We start from the raw sequence: 19114 nt of genomic DNA, 5'->3' as shown, positions 1-19114 counted from the left end.
CAGGGGGCACTCACCTGGCCCTGGTGAGCTTCCCGCAGACATCTTCCCTTTCCAAACCAATGTTGTGACTGGATTGACCCTTGTAGTTCTTGTGATTATAAGGCACCTTTCAGTAACAACCATCAGGAAACTTTGAATAAATAAAGATTTATTATTTACAAGACCTGGAAGTTACACCGCACACCTGAGGCTACACAGGAAAGTTGCAGGTAAAGGGAACACATGGGCCTGGGGTTCTGTTTTTACTGGGGTAGAGGGTGGGGGACCTAGGGTTTTATAGACATGCTCTTTTTTTTGGTGAATTTAAAACATAAGAGCAGGAATTTAAAGCTCAGGAAGATAAAAGAAAAGTGGCCCAAAGGGTCAGTTATCAAACTCAACCAAGATCTCTAAAACAAAGGAGGTGGTCTGGTTCTTTATCTAGCATGGCTGTCTGCAGCATCCTTTAGCCCAACCCTGGGGTCTGGAGGTGTTGCTGTTAGCAGTGTACATCTGTTGTTTTTATCTGCCCCAAATACTCTTCTTAAGAGATGGTCCTTTCTCCCCTTCCACTGGTGGCTGGGGCTGCCAGTCACAAGACCTGCTTTCTATTCCAAGGGGTGGGCGCCTGATCCATCAGGTGGACGGGGAGTGTGACAATATTAAAAAAAATGCATTGGGAGAGAAGAGTTCTTTCTTTCCCCTTGGATGACAACCTATGAAGATATAACCTTGGAGTTGCTTCTGACTGTGTTCCTTGCCAGAAGAAGGAAGGAAGCTGTATTAGTTTCCTAGGGCTGCTATAACAAATCACTGCACAATTAGATGGCTTAAACCAGCAAAAATTTATTTTCTCGCAGTACTCAAAGAAGTTCAAAATCAAGGTGTCATCAGGGTTGGTTCCTTCTGGGGGTTCTGAGGAAGAATCTGTTCCATGCCTCTCTCCTGGCTTTTGGAGGTATCTGGCAGTCGTTTGCATTCCTTGGTTTGTAGATGCATCACTCCCACCTGCCTCCATCCTCACGTGGCCGTCTTCCTTCTGTGTATGTCTCTGTCCAAATTTCGCTCTTCTTATCAGGATACTAGTCATTGGATTAGGGTCCACCCTACTGCAGTATGACCTCATCTTAACTTGATTAAATCTGCTAAGACCCTATTTCCAAATAAGGTCACATTCATAGGTTTGGGGGTGGATATGAATTTTGGGGGACACTATTTAACTCAATACAGAAGCTAAGTTAGCTAAGGGTCAAGAGGTGGAAAGAGAGAGAACCTTAATGACAATTCATTAATTCCTAAACCCAATCAGCCTGGATGAAGTGAGCTTCACCCTGGACTTTCCAGATATGTGAGCTAAAACATTTCATTTCCTTTAAGCTAGTCTGAGTTTGGTTTCCAGCACTTGTAACTGAAAAAGTCCTGACTAATATAGAGGTGAGTGAAAAACTGGAATAAAGCCAGCTGGGATTTTAACAAGAGACCAAAATGCAGTAAGAAAATGTGAGTTTCCTTTCTCTATTCCTTTCCTTCTATGCAATATGCCAGTCTCAAGACATAGCACTCCCTGCATCATGCTGGTCTTCAGAGTCTTCCAGGGTCACCCTGGTAGGAATGTTCTCCAGGGAAAGAGTTTACCCTTTTATTTACTTCTTTCTTTTGCATGATTGGACCCAAATACCCAAGAAATTGGGATAAAAAATGAGCCATATTTGGAAGCTGATCATTGGAGGTATGGGGACACAGGTAGGGTTGGAGGTTTGATTCAATTGAATAATGCAGCTTATTCTTTGTACTTGGCACTCAGCACATTGCCTGACACATGGTAGATGCAAAATGAATATTTATTGAGAGGGTGAGGGAAATAGCATATATTGTTTATGGGGGAAAATTAACCGAAGCATACATGATATGATCCCAGCCCTTGGGGCTCTCAGTGTAGATGGGCAGATAATATGCCCTCACAAAGTAATTACATAATAACATGGGAAGATCCACAGTCCAAACATTTGGGACTCTAGGGAGGAAGGGTGGAGGTTTAAGAAAGAGAGAAAGATCCCTGGGGTTTGGGTGCGGCTGTTAAGAGAGGATTCGGGGAGGAGGAATAAGTTAGTTGGGTCTGGAAGGACAGGGCTCTTCTGCTAAAGAAGAGCAGAGTGGAAGTGTGGAGAATGGAGCTTTGTGTCCTCCCCGGGGGATGTGTGGGATGGACAGGCAGAGGTGTGTGTGGGGGGTCTGGTTGGTGATGGGGAGGTAAGAGTGAAAAGGAAAAGTCTATGGGCCAGGAGGTGTCTCTAGGAAGCCAAGTTCCTGCTCTTGCAAGCTCAAAAAGAACAGAGAAGAACCCTTATCTCTCCCATCCATCTAGATTTCATGTTGGGCCAAGATGTGAGGCTCCCAGCTCAGGCACGCAATGATGGGGTTTATATGCTCTGTGGGTTTGTGTGTGGCTAATCTGTGGTTTAACATTGCTATGGTTTGGGGTTTGTCTGTTCCTTTGGAAGCTTCTGGTTGTATATGACAGAAATTAGGGCACTGTTGGAGCTTTTCTCTTTTGCTTGTTACGATTACGCAGCAGGAGACAATCCAAGCTAAAGGCTGATTCTAGTGCTCACCATCCTTGATTTGTTCCTACCCTCCATCTATGTTGACTCAGTTGCTTCCCTCCTCAAGGCCTGGCAGGGGAGAGAAGCAGGAAAGGGAGTGATTCTTTGTGGACTTGACAGCTGATTCTTCCGCATTTTTAGATTCTTGCTTGTGGGCCAGGGGGACTAACGGTGACCTCTCTCCTGGGTCTCTGCCTCCAACTCCCACCTCCCAGCCCTTTTCCTGCCAGATTCCCTCAGGGGTTTCTCTCTAGGTTAGAAATGGTTCTGGGTGTGAGTGGATGTCTTCTCCTCTCCTGTGGCCTCCTCATCCACAGCAGCCTGGATATTCCTGGCCGCTTGCAGGCCGGAATTGATAGCAGTGTCTATCCAGCCATGGGGCAGGCTGGTGTGCTCGCCTGCAAAGTGGATGCGGCCCTCGGGCTTGAAGAGCTCCTGTGAATAGTCGATAAACTGGTAGGGTGTGAACTCAGTGAAGGCACCCATGGTGAGGGGGTCTAGAGACCAGCGCTTAGCCACGGAGGAGGGGCACATGCGCCGCACCTCCTCCTTGGGTATCTGGTGCACGGCCGCCAGGTCCTCCAGGACCACATCCTCCAACTGCTCGTGCGTCATGGATGTGAAGAAGAGAGAGTCATCGTCCACGGTGTAAGAGGCCAGCAGGATGCTCTTGCCACTGGGGAAGCTGTGGCTGGGGTAGTAGATGTAGCGCGAGGGCCTGTCGGTGACAGAGACCCCACCCCGGATGCCATCCCGCTCCCAGAAGGGCTCCTCACAGGCCAGGATCACCTTGGTGGCACTGGTGTAATGCACCAAGCGGAGTGCTTCCGTCTTGTCTGGGGAGAGCGGTGGCTTAAAGGTGATGAGGCGCGTGGCCTTGGCTGAGGCCGTGATGATGACAAAGTCCGCGGTGAGGGTGTTCAGCGCCCACCTGGACTTGCCCAGCTGGTAGGAGACCCGGACCTCAGGCCCATCCCTCACTACCGTCTCCACGTTGGAGCCCAGGCGGATGGTGCCAGGCTTCAGGCTAGCGCTGAGGGCTTTGGGGAGCTGGTCGAAGCCACCGGTGATCTCGGAAAAGCTGCAGGGGTGAGGGGAGGGCAGAGGGGGAGTGTGGGGGCACTGGGCCCCTTTGCTGAGTTGCTGACAGCCTTCCTGGTCTGAAAAGCAAGGAAACTAGCTTCCTGCAGCCTGTGCTGGATGCTTCATATACATCTCCTTAGCTAGTCTCTGTGAGAGAGGGATCATTGTTTAATTTTATACTTTGGGAAACTGTTACCTGGTGGAGAGGGACTGTCCCAGGATGACACCCACAGTCTAGACCCACAGCCCATGGATTCAGCTACCATACAGTCCTGTGTCCCAGGATGAGTCCCACAGACCTGGGTTTGGATTCTGGCTCCAGCTTTCACCCATTATGTGACCTTGGGTAAATTATAGAATTCCGCTGAGCCTCAGCATCCTCACCTGTAAAATGGCTCTGAATAATAGTACCAACCTTCCAGGTGATTCAATGGGACAATTTTTTGGAAAGTGCTTATCACTGTGCCTGGCACATAGTGACTACCCAGTAATCAAAGTTCCATTTCTCTGCTCTGAGAGGTGGAGGAGGAGCAGATTCCATCCCTGGTCCCAGTTGGCCTTACTTGTTACTTTGGGAGAAGATGAAGCTATCCCACAGGGACTCTAGGAAGGACTTATAGTATCCAGAATCCTCATTCATCACAGTCCCGATCATCTTTACTGCTCCTTCGCTCAGCATCCCTTCCTTCACCAAGTAAGCCTGTGGAGAGGTAGAAGCTCCAGATGGAGGGCCCCGCATGTAGGAAGGGGCTTCAGCAGGGGCCTAGGGCAGGCAAGGGGCAAGACTGGACTCCAGGAAAGTGAAGACTTTGGTAGCGGGAAGAGAAGGTCCTTGTCATCAGGGGACAACCCCAGGGGGCTAGGCTGAGCACAGACCCCTTCCACCCTTATCCTGGGACTTCTGTGCCTCACATACCTTGGTGGAGTAAGAATCATAAAAGGACAACAGGTGGCTGCAGTTGAAGTTGTTCAGATTTTCTTTGAGCTGCAAAAGGGGAGAAAGGGGAAGAGCTGAGATTAAAGCCACAGAGCCAGTGGCAGGACTCCTGCCTTCTCTGGATGTCCCTTTAAAGAGGGGAGGAACAAGGCGGTGGGGAATGGAAAGACCAGGGGAAGGATGCTTCCAAGAGCTCCTAAATGTTCCTTTTTCCTCCTAAGTCTCCCTTTCATTGAAGGACCTTTGGAGACTGAAATTTAAGGGGAAGACATTCACTGCAATCCAGGAAGATTGATTCGCTACCGAGGACTGGGTTATCTGGTGATTCCCCTTCCTTCCACTGTCACCATCAAGCAGTAAGCCATTAGACCACCAGGGACAGGGAAAGAGATGGGGCTGGGCACTAGGGACAGGGTGGCAACATTCTTAGGGGACATTAGAGGAGAGACCAATCACAAGGGTGCTGGAATGGGAACCAGGCCACTTGGGTCTATCCACTAACTTGCCAGGTGACCTGGGGCCAGAACTTGTTCTTTCCCGACCCTGGGAGGGGTGAGGCAGTAGGCACCTTGGCAATGGACTGGTAGAAGAGATTTGTAGGGCTTTTGCCCTTCTCCGTTGGGCTCACGGAATAGCCCAGGACCTCTGGATTGTCCTGGACCTCCCTGGAGCGATAGCGTTGTCCTTTGATGAGGTACCAGGTGTTGCCATCATATGATATGAACTTGTTCAGCTTCAGGCCAAGCTTCTTGATGTAGGTATGAACCAGCCTGGAGCAGATACAGGTGTAACATGGCACCTCTCCCAGTGACACCTCGTTCCTGCTGGCTTGACTATAGAGGCCATTTCTAGGGAAACGAGTTTCTTCATGTGCCCAGGGAGCTCGGACTGTTTTTCAACTCTAACTCTGCTTCCTCATGTTGTGGTATTAATTCTTTTCCTTCTGTTTTTGCCCCAAGGAAGATCGTGAGGACAGAGTTTACCCATCACCCAAGGAAAGCCCTGTAAGAAATCCCTGAGTACAGGACTTAAGTAGAGACCAAGGCCTTTAGTTTCAGACAGTATTTGAAATCCCATCTTCCATTTCTAAGGAAGGTGAGACCAAATCTAAAGACTCCTAGTTTGGGCTGGTTCCTTTTGTTTTTGTTTTTGTTTTTGGTGGTGTTTGGAGGGAAGACTTGGGTTCAGTTTACACTTAAGGCAAAAAAGTAATCATATTTTTGGAGGTCTGTGGGACACTGGGCGAAGGATCTCTTTTGTCTTAGAAGCCTCAGAACCAGCGGCTGGGTTCTGTTCCAGGAGCCAGTTAGAGCGTAGGGGTTGAGTGTATGTTTTTGGGCCAGTTGCCTCCTTGATTTTGAAGAGGAGCTCTGTCACTTTCTCCTAGGAGAACCTTGGATGAGTCACTTAATATCTCTGAGCCCAGTTTTTTGATTTGTAACTGGGAAAAATAAGAGGATCAGATGAAATAATGCACATGTGGCATTCAGCACGGCACTTGGCACATAGAGGTGCTCAACAAATGTCAGCTGATAGGATTATTATTATTATTTTGTAGCCTAATGGGGTATAATTGACATATAAGAAGCTGTCCATATTTGAAGTACACCATTTGATGAATTAATGGTAACTATTATTATTAGTCTGGGACCTACCACTTTCTGTGTGACCCTGGGCTCTGAACCTCGGTCTTCCCTGTCAAATGGGAGACCAGTGTTGGTCCCAACTTGCAGGATTGAACCACATGAGACAGTGGATCTGAGAAACTCTGACACTGTAGCAGCAAGGGCCCCTGTCCTTCCCCCTCCCCACCACCTAATTCCTCTTGCTTGCCCTTTGCCCATTCCTTCCCTGGGACTTACCTATGGGACTTTGGGAGTCGCATGGGCCCCAGTTCATGGTACCAGCCCTCCTGCTCGTTCCTGAATGTGCTGACTCGACCCCCGATGTGGTGGCTGGCTTCCAGGATGGTTACCTGGGGTCCAGAGGACCTGCTGTTGTTCTCAGCATCATGCTTTCCCTTCTCCCACCCCGTACACCCATCTCCATCCCGCCACAGGCTGTAGTCCAGAATTCCCAGCAGTAGGTTCCTTGAATGTGCAGAATAACCAGATGGAGGCGGGGAGGGTCCTGAGTAATGTAAGTGGGGCAGAATGCTCCATGGGGGACCGAGTGCCTCTTGGCCTTTTCTTGTTAACACAACTCTTGTCCACTTTGCTTCCATGAGAACACAAGTGCAGCTAGGGTCAAGTCTTGGGGGAGCCTGGAGTTTTGAGGAACCATAACTAAGGGCTAAGAGACCCAGCCAGTTATGAGCAGCCATCTAAGAGCTGGCTGTATCTTCTCTCTTTTCCTTTTCCCGCCCAAGAAAGCAAACTGGAGGCAAAGGATTGAAACCCCTCCAAGATCTGCTCACCTGGTGGCCAGCATCCTGGAGGGCCTTGGCCGCCGCCAGGCCTGACATACCAGCTCCCACTACTACCACGCGCTTGGGCACTGGGGAGGTGTGGAGTCCCTCCTGCGCCGTGACAAGACTGGACTCATATTCGGGGTCCTGAAGGCACTTGGCCAGGTCCTCCAAGTAGCCAAGGCAGCTGGGAGTAGCCAATAGGAGCCCCAGGATCAGGATTCCTGTGGCGGAGAAGGGAATTGGGGGCTGTCTTTCTGGAGCCCAGGCTCTATGTGCTGCCCTACCCAGGAGGAGCGTGGCCGTGTGAACGAGCAGGGGTGGTGCGGTGAAACAGTATCTGTCAAGTGTGGGGTTGTAAACATGTGCGTTTCTGATTGTGTCTATGTGGGGGCGATTGTGTTATGTGGGGTACGGATGTATGTGTGAACTGTGCTGGTGTTAGTTGTGCGATGGTAAACGTGAATGCGTGTGTTCATGTGTGTGCACGTGATTGGAAACTCATGAGTGTGTCCAGGGTCAGCTCTGACTGTGAATATGCCTGCTTCTGATGGTGAGTGTGTGTGTGTGTGTGTGTGAGCCTGTCTGTGATGTAAGTTGCAGCGATCATGAGTTTGTGATTGTTGCCCTGTAAGACTGTGCATCATCTGTGATTTCATGGGAGGGGGTGTGTCTGTGGCATGGTGTGGGCCCCTGAGCAAATGTGTGGATGAATCTGTATGGGACAGCGAGGTGGGTGTGTGTGGCCTGGGTCCGAAGAGTGAGCGTGACATGCATGCATTTGCTGGAGTTTGAGAAGGAAAGTGGTTGCCGGTGTTCTTGTGTGTGATTCTGTGAGTGTGTTTGAGCGTGAGGTTGGGTGGCAGAGCCAGAGGGTGTCTGTGTCCTTTGAGAATGTGTGCATTCTCAATGCCAATGCCATGCCAATGAGGGCATGGGTGTGTGAAAGCAAGAGTCTGTGAGGCTCGCTTCTCTTCGGGGGGAGCTGTGATCAGTTTCTTAGTGGTGTCGCCAGTGCCCCATGGGACCTTGGCAGGCCCACTGCTCTTCTCCAGCCTCACAGTATTCTTTCACATCCCTCCAGCTTTCCTCATGGGCAGCCAAGACGGGAAACCGTAGTTAATACGTAACACGCAATGAGTCCAGAGTGACGTGGTTTTCGTCTCCACAATGAACTGCTCTGATGCACAAAGAGATTCACCTGGGAGTCTGCAACAAGAGGCTGTGTGGCTTCCTGGGTGTCACCTGCTCTGACGGGGAACAGCCAGGAGCTGTGACGCACTGTACCCCCTTGCACCAGCCCTATAGGATTTGGGGGTGGGTGAGAACCCCCTTAGTCCAGCCTTTGTCCATGCCGGCCACCCGAGGCGCACTGAAGGAAAGGGATCTCCAGGGGCCACCCACTGAGGAGGGGCAGGAGACCCAGCTGGCTCCCAGTGCAGGCCCTTCCAAATGCTGGGAGAACCTTCTGCAGGGGTGACTCCTCAGAAAAGAAGAGAGGGTGACCATGCACCGTGGCAGAGATCCCCAACCCTCACCCCCTCTCCCCACCTTCCAGGCCTACCTCAACCTCCCAAATCCATTCTTGCCCCTGACAAACTCTCCCATCTCCCTGAGCTACCACCATTCCTGTCTCAGGCCCCATGTCCTTCCCCGTGAATGGGCCCAACCCCCAGACTCATTATCCTGACCTGGACACATTCTCTTGACTCCCTTTCAACACCTGGACCTATGTGCAGCCCCCGATCTAGCCCTGTCCTGTCTCAGTCCCTCTGTTTTTCCTTTTGCATGGCCCTATGCCCAGACTCTCCCTCCAGCCCATCTCAACCCCCTCCCTCCATCTAGCTCCTTGCCCTGTTTCCTCCCTCAGGTGCCTCACTCTCAGATTTAGAGGAGGCACCCCACTTACCCCTCATCTTGGCCGTGGCCCTGCAGCTCCTACTGAGTCTGGGGCAGCTCTCCCCCTCCTTATGAGGAGCCAGCTCCACCCCAGCAGTGGCTGGCCGCATCCCACCAGCCTGCCCCCAGGGCTGGGCCAAGCAGAGAAGCCTTGCCCTCCTGGTGAAAAGACCATGGTGACTCAGACGATCCCTGGCCTCATCTTCCTCCTGGCCCATCTCCCTTCTGAGGGAAAACCCCTTCTCCCAGCTCAGTCCCCAGCCCCTGGGTACCAGTGGGGAGGCGGGGTTGTGGGAGCCGTGGGCCATCCCAAACCTGCTGGAACCATCTCCCAGGAAATGGGTGAGGACTGAGGCTAAGTGTCTGGGCTGCTTTGGAAGGCCAGCGTCCGGGATCCTGGCCCAGGTCAAAGTTCCCGACTGCTCCCAGCAGAGAACGTCTAGTTCTACTGCTGTCTCACCGTGAGCCTTCTGTTCTACTGTTAGTCTGTCCGAGGTGGGGCTTCTGGCCAGGAGCTCCCATGGAGGACTGTGCCGGTCCTGCCCTTTTCAGGGGCTCCCTCAGCAGGCTGGGCAGACATCTCTGGCCTGGCCCATTTGCAGTGGGGGAGTGTTTTTTTGCCCCTCTTCCTCTGGGTCCTCTGGGGCTTCCGTAGACACAGGCTGGCTTCTCTGGCACTGGAATTCCTTCTTCTGGGGAATCAAGCCAGCTGGCTGTGACACCAAGGCTAGCTCTTTGTTCTCTCTGTATACAGTGTGGGTGGGGACAGGCTGGCTGGTGAGAGAAGTGGACAGGAAGCACGCACCAATCTAGCAGCATGGGGCTGGGGAGGAAGGCAGGTAGGAGCACTTGGCATCGGGGGCACGGGACTCAGATCCTGGTTACCAGGGGTGGCGTAGGGGAAAGGATACCAGCAATGGAGTCCGACAGAACTGGGTTCAAATCTTGCTTTATTATGTCAATGCTGTGTGTCTTAGGGCATAAGGCTTATACCTCTCTGAGCCTGGATTTCTTTACCTGTAAAATGATGCTATAACACTTTCTTTATAGGGTGCCTCAGGATTAAATGAGATGATGTATGTGACGAGCTTGGCACAGCACTTTGCACTCTATAGGCATCTAAACTGACTTCCTTTTTCTCTTTGGAGATAAGGTCTGATTTGATACCAGATCACACACAATCATAATATCTTTCAAAGGGAGGTAATTTCTCCACCACAAGGTGGCCGGAAGAACCAAAGAAAATAACACACGGGGGTTACAGTGTGAATAGCTGGGTTTTAGGCACAGAGCAAGGACTCTTTCTCTCTACTTCCCTTTATTTTTTTGTAATAGCTTTATTGAGATATAATTCACAGACCTTACATTTCTTCCATTGAAAGTGAGTAATTCAATGGTTTTTAGTGTCTTTACAGAGTTGTGCTACTATCACCATGATCAATTTTTTAAAAAGATTTTATTTATTTATTAGACAGAGAGATAGAGAGAGAGAGCACAAGTAAGCAGAGTGGCAGGCAGAGGGAGAAGGAGAAGCGGTTCCCCCACCAGGACCAATTTTAAAACATTTTCATTATCCCAAAAAGAAATACGGTACCTGTTAACGATCACTGCCCATTCTGCTTGTCCTCCCAGCCCTAGGCAACTACTATTCTGCTTTCTGTCTCTATGGATTTGCCTGTTCTGGACATTTCCTATGAATGGCATCATACAATATATAGTATTTTGTGACTGGCTCCTTTTGCTTGTATAATGTATTCAAGATTTACCCATGTTGTAACATGCATCAGTACTTCATTCCTTTTTATGACCAAATAATATTCCATTTATGACTGAATAATATTTCATTTATACCATATTTGTTGATCCATTTATCACTTAATAGCCACTTGGGTTTTTCCCACTTTTTGGCTACTATAAACAATGCTGCTCTAAACATTCTTTTGTAAGATTTTATGTGGACATAGAGTTTCATTTCTCTTAAGTATATATTTTGGAATGGAATTACTGGGTTGCGTGTTAACTCTATGTTTAACCTTTTGAGGAATTGCCAGACTGGTTTACAAAGAGGCTGCACCATTTTATTTTCCCACTAGCAACAAATGAGAGCTCCAGGTTCTCCCCATCTTTGACAATACTTGTTACTATCTGTTTTTGATTATAGCCATCCCAGTGGGTGTGAAGTGGTATCTCATTGTGTTTTTTTATTTGTATTTCCCTTATGACTAATGATGTTAAACATCTTTTCATGTGCATAATGAACATTCATATATCTTCTTTGGAGAAATGTGTATTCAGATCCTTTGCTTATTTTTACATTTGGTTATTTGTCTCTTTATTATTGGGTTGTAAGAATTCTTTATACACTGCAGATACAAATCTCTTGCCAGATATATGCACATATATTAGTAAATATTTTCTCCCATTCTATAGGTTTTCACTTGCTTTTTTTTTTTTTTAAGATTTTATTTATTTATTTGAGAGAGAGAGAGAGAGAGAGAGCGAAAGCACGAGCGGGGGGAGAGGGACAAGCAGACTCCCCACCGAGCACAGAGCCCAACATGGGCCTCAATCCCAGGACTCTGGGATCGTGACCTGAGGGGAAGGCAGATGCTGACCCAACTGAGCCACCCAGGTGCCCCAGGTTTTCACTTTCTTTCTTTTTTTTTTTTTTTTAAAGATTATTTATTTATTTATTTGAGAGAGAGAGCATGAGAGGGGGGAGGGTCAGAGGGAGAAGCAGACTCCCTACTGAGCAGGGACCCTGATGTGGGACTCGATCCCGGGACTCCAGGATCATGACCTGAGCCGAAGGCAGTTGTTTAACAAACTGAGCCACGCAGGTGCCCAGGTTTTCACTTTCTTGATGATGGCTTTTGAAGCATGGAATTTTAAAATTTTGATGAGGCTCACATTATCTATTTTTCCTTTTATTGCTTGTGCTTTGAGTATCATATCTAAAATCCTATTGTCAAATCCAAGGTTATGAATATTTACCCCTATGTTTTCTCCTAATGGGTTTTTATTTTTTAATTTTTACATTTTTTTAAAAAAGTATTTATTTATTTGAGAGAGAGAACGCAAGCACGAGCGGGGGGAGAGGGACAAGCAGACTCCCCACTGAGCGCAGAGCCCAACATGGGCCTTGATCCCAGGACTCTGAGAGAGTACAGGAGCGGGGGCAGAGGGAGAGGGAGAAGCAGATTCCTGCTGGGCAGGGAACCCGATGCGGGGCTCGATCCCAGGACTGGGATCATGACCTGAGCTGAAGGCAGATGCTTAACCAGCTGAGCCACTTAGGCACCCCTCTTAATGGCTTTTAATTTTAAACTCTTATATTTTGGTCATTGGTCCATTTTGAGTTAGTTTTTGTATATGGGGTGAGGTTTGGGTCCAACTTCATTCTTTTGCATGAGAGTATCCAGTTGTCCCAGCACCAAAGACTAGTCTTTCCCCCACTGAGAGATTTTGACATTGTTGTCAAAAAGCAGTTGAGCATGGACTCGTGGTTTTACCTCTGGACTTTCATACTGTCTTGATGAACATTTTATAGTAAGTTTTTAAACTGGGAAGTGTGTCTTCCTACCTTGTTTTTCTTTTTCAAAATTGTTTTCATTATTCCAAGTCCCTTGAATTTCCATATGAATTTTGTCAATTTCTACAAAGAAGTCAGCTGAGATTCTGGTAGGGATTTCACTGAACCTGTAGATCAATTTGAAAAGTATTGCCATTTTAACAATATTGTCTTCTGATCCATAAATGCAGGGTGTTTTTCCATTTATTTAGATAGTCTTTACTTACTTCAACAACGTTTTGCAGTTTTCAGAGTATGATTTTTGTACTTTTGTTTTTAAAGAACAGCTTCTTATTGAGGTGAAGTTCATGGAACATGAAATTATTTTAGCATGTACATTTCAGTGGCACATTCACTATGTATTCATCACACATTCACAATATTGTACAAGTGCCACTTGTATCCAGTCCCAAACATTTCCATCACCCCAAAGGACAACCTTGTACCCATTAAGCAGCCACTCCTCATTCCTCCCTCCCTGCATTTCCTGATCGCCAGCAATTTTCTTTCTTTGTCTAAGGATTTATCGATTCTGGATATTTCATATAAATGGAATCATACTATATGTGACTTGTTGTGTTTGTCTTCTTTTACTTAACATAATGTTTTGGAGGTTAATCCACATGTAGCATGTATCTTTACTTCATTCCTTTTTATAGCTGAACAATATTCTGTTGTGTATATATACTATATTTCATTGATCCGTTCATCGTTTGATGGACATTTAGGTTGTTTCTGCCATTTGACTATTGTGGATAGTGCTGTTATGTACATTTGTTTACAAGTATTTGAGCACTTATTTTCACTTATTTTGGCTTTTCTAGCAGTTCCCTAGGGCTGCCATAACAGATTAGTGCCAGAGAAACTTACTCTCTCACAGTTGTAGAGGCTAGAAGTCCTCAATCACAATTGTTGCCTGGGCCATGCTTTTTGGGTTCTTCCCTTTGTGCTCTAGGGAAGGATTCTTTCTTGCCTCCCCCAGCTTTTGGTGACTCCAGGTGTTCTTATATTTGGGGCTGCCTACCTCCAATCTCTGCCTTCACATGGTCTTCCTCTTTTGTGTCTGAGTGTCTCAAATCTCCCTTTGCCTTCTCTTATAAGGACACCATTGGATTTAGGTCCCACCCTAAACCAGGATGATCTCATCTCAAAATCTTTAACTTAATTGCACCTGAACAGACTGTTTTCCCGAATAAGGTCACATTCACAGGTTCCAGAAGTTAAGACTTGAACATATCTTTTGGGGAGCCACTTTTCAGCCCAGTACAGTCTACCTTTTGGCAGCCCCAAATTCATGTCTGTCTCACATGCCAAACATATTTAGCCCCAAATCCCCCACAGTTTCGATACATGACAGTATCATCTTAATCCAAGATCTCATCTAAATATTGTCAGCTCAAATGATTTTCTAAATCATCCAGATCAGGTATGGGGAAGACTCTGGGTATGATCCATCCTGGGACAAAATTCCTTTCCATCCGTGGACACTGGAACCTGAAAAACAAGTTATATGCTTTCAAGATAAAATCATGGACAGACATAGAGTAAGCATCCCCTTAAAAGAAGTAGAATGTGGAAGAAATAAATGTGTCACAGGTACCAAGCAAGTGTGAGATCCAGGAGGGCAAATCCTATTAGGTTTCAAGGCTGAAGAAGAACCTCTATGGCTTGATGCTCTGCCCTCCCGCTTCTGCTTTCCCCTCTGCCTCTGCCCTTGGAGTCGTTCTTTCTTTTCCTGAAGGGTAGCACATGTTTGAAGACAGCAAAGGAGTTCAGCAGAGAGAGGGGAGAACAGGTTCCATGACTGAGCCTAGGTGCACACCACCTTTAAGAGGTAGACTCTGCAAAAGAGATTGAGAAGGGGCACTGGAGAGGTAGGAGGGATACAGCAAGTGGGCTGTCCTGGAATCCACATGAAGGAAGTGTTTCAAGGAAGGAGCGATCAGTTGTATAAACGCTGTCAATGAGAGTGACGACTGAGAATTGGTTTAAAAACGGGAGCTTGATTACAGTGGATTCAAAAGAGGAAGAGAGGAGGAATTTGGGACAGTGAGTATATCGCCTTTTTTTTTTTTTTTTTTTTGAGGAAATTTGCTGTAAAGGACAGCAGAAAAATAGATAGGTAGTTGCAGGATGAAGTGGAGTCAGAAGAGCTTTTTTTTGGTTTGCTTTTGTTTTTTTTTTTTTTTTTTTTTAAAGATTTTATTTATTTATTTGAGACAGAGAGAATGAGAGAGAGAGAGAGCACATGAGAGGGGGGAGGGGCAGAGGGAGAAGCAGACCCCCTGCCGAGCAGGGAGCCCGATGTGGGACTCGATCCCGGGACTCCAGGATCATGACCTGAGCCAAAGGCAGTCGCTTAACCAACTGAGCCACCCAGGCGCCCTGTTTTTGTTTTGTTTTGAATAAACTTCATTGCAAAGATAGTATAAAGATTTCTCATACACCCCACAATGTGTTTCCCCTGTTGTCAGCATCTTATGTTATTATGGTGCGTTTGTTGCGATTAATGAACCAATACCAATATATAGCTATTAACTGAAGTCTATACTTTATTTAGATTTCCTTATTCTTTAACCCCCTACCCCCACCAAATGTCCTTTCTCTTTTCCAAGATCATCCAGGATACCACACACTTTTAGTTGTCCTGTCTCCTCAGGCTCCTCCAAATCATAACTTACAGAACACAGCTGGGGGTGGGGCAGCACCTTGTAATTAAATATTTTGGCGCCAAAATGTATAAATGTTCAAACCAGGTTAGGTCAGATCGGTCTTTTCCAGGTTTTGCCTCTAAATAAGTTATGAAAGAAACTGGTTTTCACAGTTTTTGTTTTTGTTTTTTTTTTAAAGATTTTATTTATTTATTTGACAGAGAGAGACACAGCGAAAGAGGGAACACACGCAGGGGGAGTGGGAGAGGGAGAAGCAGGCTTCCCGCTGAGCAGGAAGCCCGATGTGGGGCTCGATCCCAGGACCCTGGGATCATGACCTGAGCCGAAGGCAGACGTTTAACGACTGAGCCACCCAGGCGCCCCCGGTTTTCAGAGTTTTGTTGTTGTTTTTAGAATTGAGGAGGAGGGAGTTTAGACTTCTCTATTTGTCAAGAAACAACAAATGTTGGAGAGGTTGTGGAGAAAGGGGAACCCTCTTACGCTGTTGGTGGGAATGCAAGTTGGTACAGCCTCTTTGGAAAACAGTGTGGAGGTTCCTCAAAAAGTTAAAAATAGAGCTACCCTATGACCCAGCAATTGCACTACTGGGTATTTACCCCAAAGATACAGATGTAGTGAAAAGAAGGGCCACATGCACCCCAATGTTCATAGCAGCAATGTCCACAATAGCCAAACTGTGGAAGGAGCCAAGAAGCCCTTCAACAGATGAATGGATAAAGAAGATGTGGTCCATATATACAATGGAATATCACTCAGCCATCAGAAAGGATGAATACCCACCATTTGCATCGACATGGATGGAACTGGAGGAGATTATGCTAAGTGAAATAAGTCAAGCAGAGAAAGACAATTATCATATGGTTTCACTTATTTGTGGAACTTAAGGAATAGCATGGAGGACATTAGGAGAAGGAAGGGAAAAATGAAGGGGGGGAATCAGAGGGAGAGATGAACCATGAGAGACTATGGACTACGGGAAACAAACTGAGGGTTTTAGAGGGGAAGGAGTTGGGGGGATGGGTTAGCCCGGTGATGGGTATTAGGGAGGGCATGTATTGCATGGAGCACTGGGTGTTATACGCAAACAATAAATCATGGAACACTACATCAAAAACTAATGATGTACTGTATGGTGACTAACATAACATAATAAAAAATTTATTAAAAAACGACTTCTCTGTTTGTGATTTTTGCACTTATATTCATTTTTGGGGTTAGTCAATGAGTTTCTCTTCTTATGTTGCCCTTGTTTAGTTTTGGTGTCAAGGGTAAATTCGATTCATAAAATGAATTGGGTAACTCTCCCTCTCTCCACTCTTTGAAACAGAGTGCTAGGGATTTGGTCAAACTGCCCTGCTTGATGACTGTCTTGGGGGAGCAGCACTAAGGGCATAGAAGATAATCTGAGGATGGGTTAAACTGATGATTGGGATTAAAAAGCCTCTAGTTTTGGGCGAAGCCCAGGACAAGATAAGGTTCTGAAGCAGGTCCAGACTGTGATGCAAGCTGCTCTGCCATTTGAACCGTATGGGTCGGCAGATCTGATGGTGCTCGAAGTGTCAGCAGCAGAGAGAGATGTTGTTTGGAGCCTTTGACAGGCCACGAAAGGTGAATCACGACACAGACCCTGAGGATTTTGGAGTAAAGCTTTGCTATCCTCTGAGGATAACTACTCTCCTTTTGAGAAACAGCTTTTGGCTTGCCATCGGGCTCTCGTAGAGACTGAACACTTGACCGTGAACCACCAAGTGACCATGTGACCTAAATTCCCACTGTGAACTTGATCTTGTCTGACTTACCAGGTCAAACATTGGCATGTACAGTAACACTACATCATCAAATAGAAGTGAAATGTGTGAAACTGGACTCCAGCAATTCCTGAAGGTACAAGTAATTTGCACGAGGAAGTGGCCCAAATGCCTGTGGTCTCATTGCGGGGTGGGGGGAGCTCTGTGATTAATTGACGAGGAAGAGAAAACTCAGGCCCAGTTTACAGATGGGTCTGCATGATACACAGGCACCACCTGAATGTGGACAGCTATGCTGCTCGAGCTCCTTTCTGGGACATCCCTGAAGTCCGTGGTGGAAAGAAATCCTCCTAGGGGGCAGATCATCAAGCAGGGTAGTTGGTGGTTCATTTCATCTGGAAGGAAAAATGGCCAGAGGTAAGAATCTATATTAACTAATGGACAGTAGCCAGTGAGTTGGCTAGATGGCCAGGGACTTGGAAGAAAACTGGTGAGAGCTGGTCTGAGGATAGTCCTTTTTCAGCTGACAAAGAATGTGATGATATTTGTGTCCCGTGTGAATGCTCACCAAAGGGTGCCCTCAGCAGAAGGATTTTAATAATCAAGTGGATAGAATGATCTGTTCTGTGGATACCGGTCAGCCTCTTTCCCCAACTACCACTATCACTGCTCAATAGGTTCATGAACAAAGTGGCCATGGTAGCAAGGACGGAGGATAGGCACGGGCTTAGCGACTTGGACTTTGACTCACCACGGCTGACCTGGCTGCAAGTCAGACTTGATGTATTTTCTTCCTTCCTTTCTTTCTAGAGAGTCAGTTGTTAAACTTTTAACATCATACCACTTGTTAATACCTAGACTGTCAGGTCGTGGCTATAGGACATAGTTCATATTACTAAATCTCCATGACTCAGTTTCCTCATCTGCAAAATGATGAAGATAACGCCGTCTATTTCATAGGGATATTTTGAATATTAAATGAGTTATTGTAAGTAAAGCATTTAGAAGAGGACCAGGCACACAGGAAGCAATACCTCATAAGGTTTGGCTATTACTACTATCATTACCATCATCAGTATCACTGTGTTTGCTGTTATTATCATTACTATACCTGTAGCTTGTCTGCATGGCCTTCCATTGGCTCACACGAGATTCAAAGCCTTGGGGGATGTAAACACCCAGGAGTCAAGATGCTGAGGGGATGCCTGGTTGGGTCCCTGCGAGTGACTTATTATTGCTGGTCAGATGGACAGCTCATTCTTCAATTTCTCAGAGAACAGAGCAGGGGAGGAAGGTTGGGGACGATGGAATGGGCCCATGGCTGAGAGGCAGGATGTCTGGGTTCTAGTCTCCTCCACTAAGTCGTACAGGCCAATGACTTTCCTTCTCTGGGCTTAATTTTCCTGGCTATAGAAGAGGAGTGGGGAGCTGGGCCTGCTGACCTTGAATGCCCCTTTTGACTCAGCAGCAAAGTGACTAAAACCACTATCAATGCCTCCCTGAGGACCTGGCCTATGACAAATGCTCAGCAAGTGTCTGTCACCATCTTTGTCATCATCTGTAAAATGGGGACCATAACACCTTCCTCACAGGAGTACTGAGAGGACCTGCTGAAAAAAAAAAAACAAAAACATGTAAAAGTGCTCTGTAAACTGTAAAGTGCTGGGAGCCTGTCCCAAAGCGCCAGTAAGATAATCTTGGTAATTAGAATCATCACCACCTCCTGCTATCCTTTCAGCTCCTTCCCCAGACACAAACCCAGAAAACTTTCTGGGGCGCCTGTCTTAGCAAATGAGGGCCAATTCCCACAGGGTCCCTCCCAGCGGCATTCTCCGCCTGGGGCCAATTAGACAGCCCCGGTAGTTAGCACTGTGCGCCCTGGCCCTCCCCTTCTCAAGAGCCCACCCTCTGCTCCTTGAGGCCTGTGGGCCCCTGGGTCCAGAATCAAGCATCTGGAGTGCAGTCTTCTCTCTCATGCCAACCCCTGGCTGGCCTCAACCCCCCTGGCGACTGCAACCAGCTCTGGGGACAGCAAGCAGGATTTCAGTTGGAGGTCGGGTACAGCCGTCAGTCTAGACTGGAGCCCTGAAGCATGTGATATTGTGGACACAGCCCCAGGCCAGGAGGCAGGCACCAGGGTTCCGGTGCTGGCTGTTCCATTGTTTAGCTCTGTGGTTTTGGCCAAATCCCTCGGCTCTTCCTGGCCACATTTCAT

At 47.3% G+C, this 19114-nt stretch overlaps 1 protein-coding gene and 1 long non-coding RNA gene across 5 annotated transcripts in view; one reads left to right on the top strand and one right to left on the bottom strand.

The window, feature by feature from the left end:
• The window catches only part of LOC118523705 (uncharacterized), a 71216-nt gene that overhangs the window by 22253 nt on the left and 29849 nt on the right, over positions 1 to 19114 (top strand). The window lies entirely within an intron of this gene.
• On the bottom strand, positions 1803 to 9061 carry LOC118523703 (L-amino-acid oxidase-like). Its single transcript, XM_036073451.2, has 7 exons — positions 8919 to 9061; positions 7019 to 7233; positions 6465 to 6577; positions 5171 to 5372; positions 4582 to 4650; positions 4229 to 4365; positions 1803 to 3663 (listed from the first exon to the last, which is right to left on the bottom strand). Exons 1-7 carry the CDS (start codon positions 9016 to 9018, stop codon positions 2838 to 2840), a joined length of 1662 nt encoding a protein of 553 aa, XP_035929344.1. The 5' UTR covers positions 9019 to 9061; the 3' UTR covers positions 1803 to 2837.

The sequence above is a fragment of the Halichoerus grypus genome, chromosome 5 (assembly GCF_964656455.1).
Source record: "Halichoerus grypus chromosome 5, mHalGry1.hap1.1, whole genome shotgun sequence".
In the NCBI taxonomy this organism is placed as follows: domain Eukaryota; kingdom Metazoa; phylum Chordata; class Mammalia; order Carnivora; family Phocidae; genus Halichoerus; species Halichoerus grypus.
Note: the sequence above shows the minus strand (reverse complement) of the source record. Positions and strands in the feature narration are given on the sequence as shown.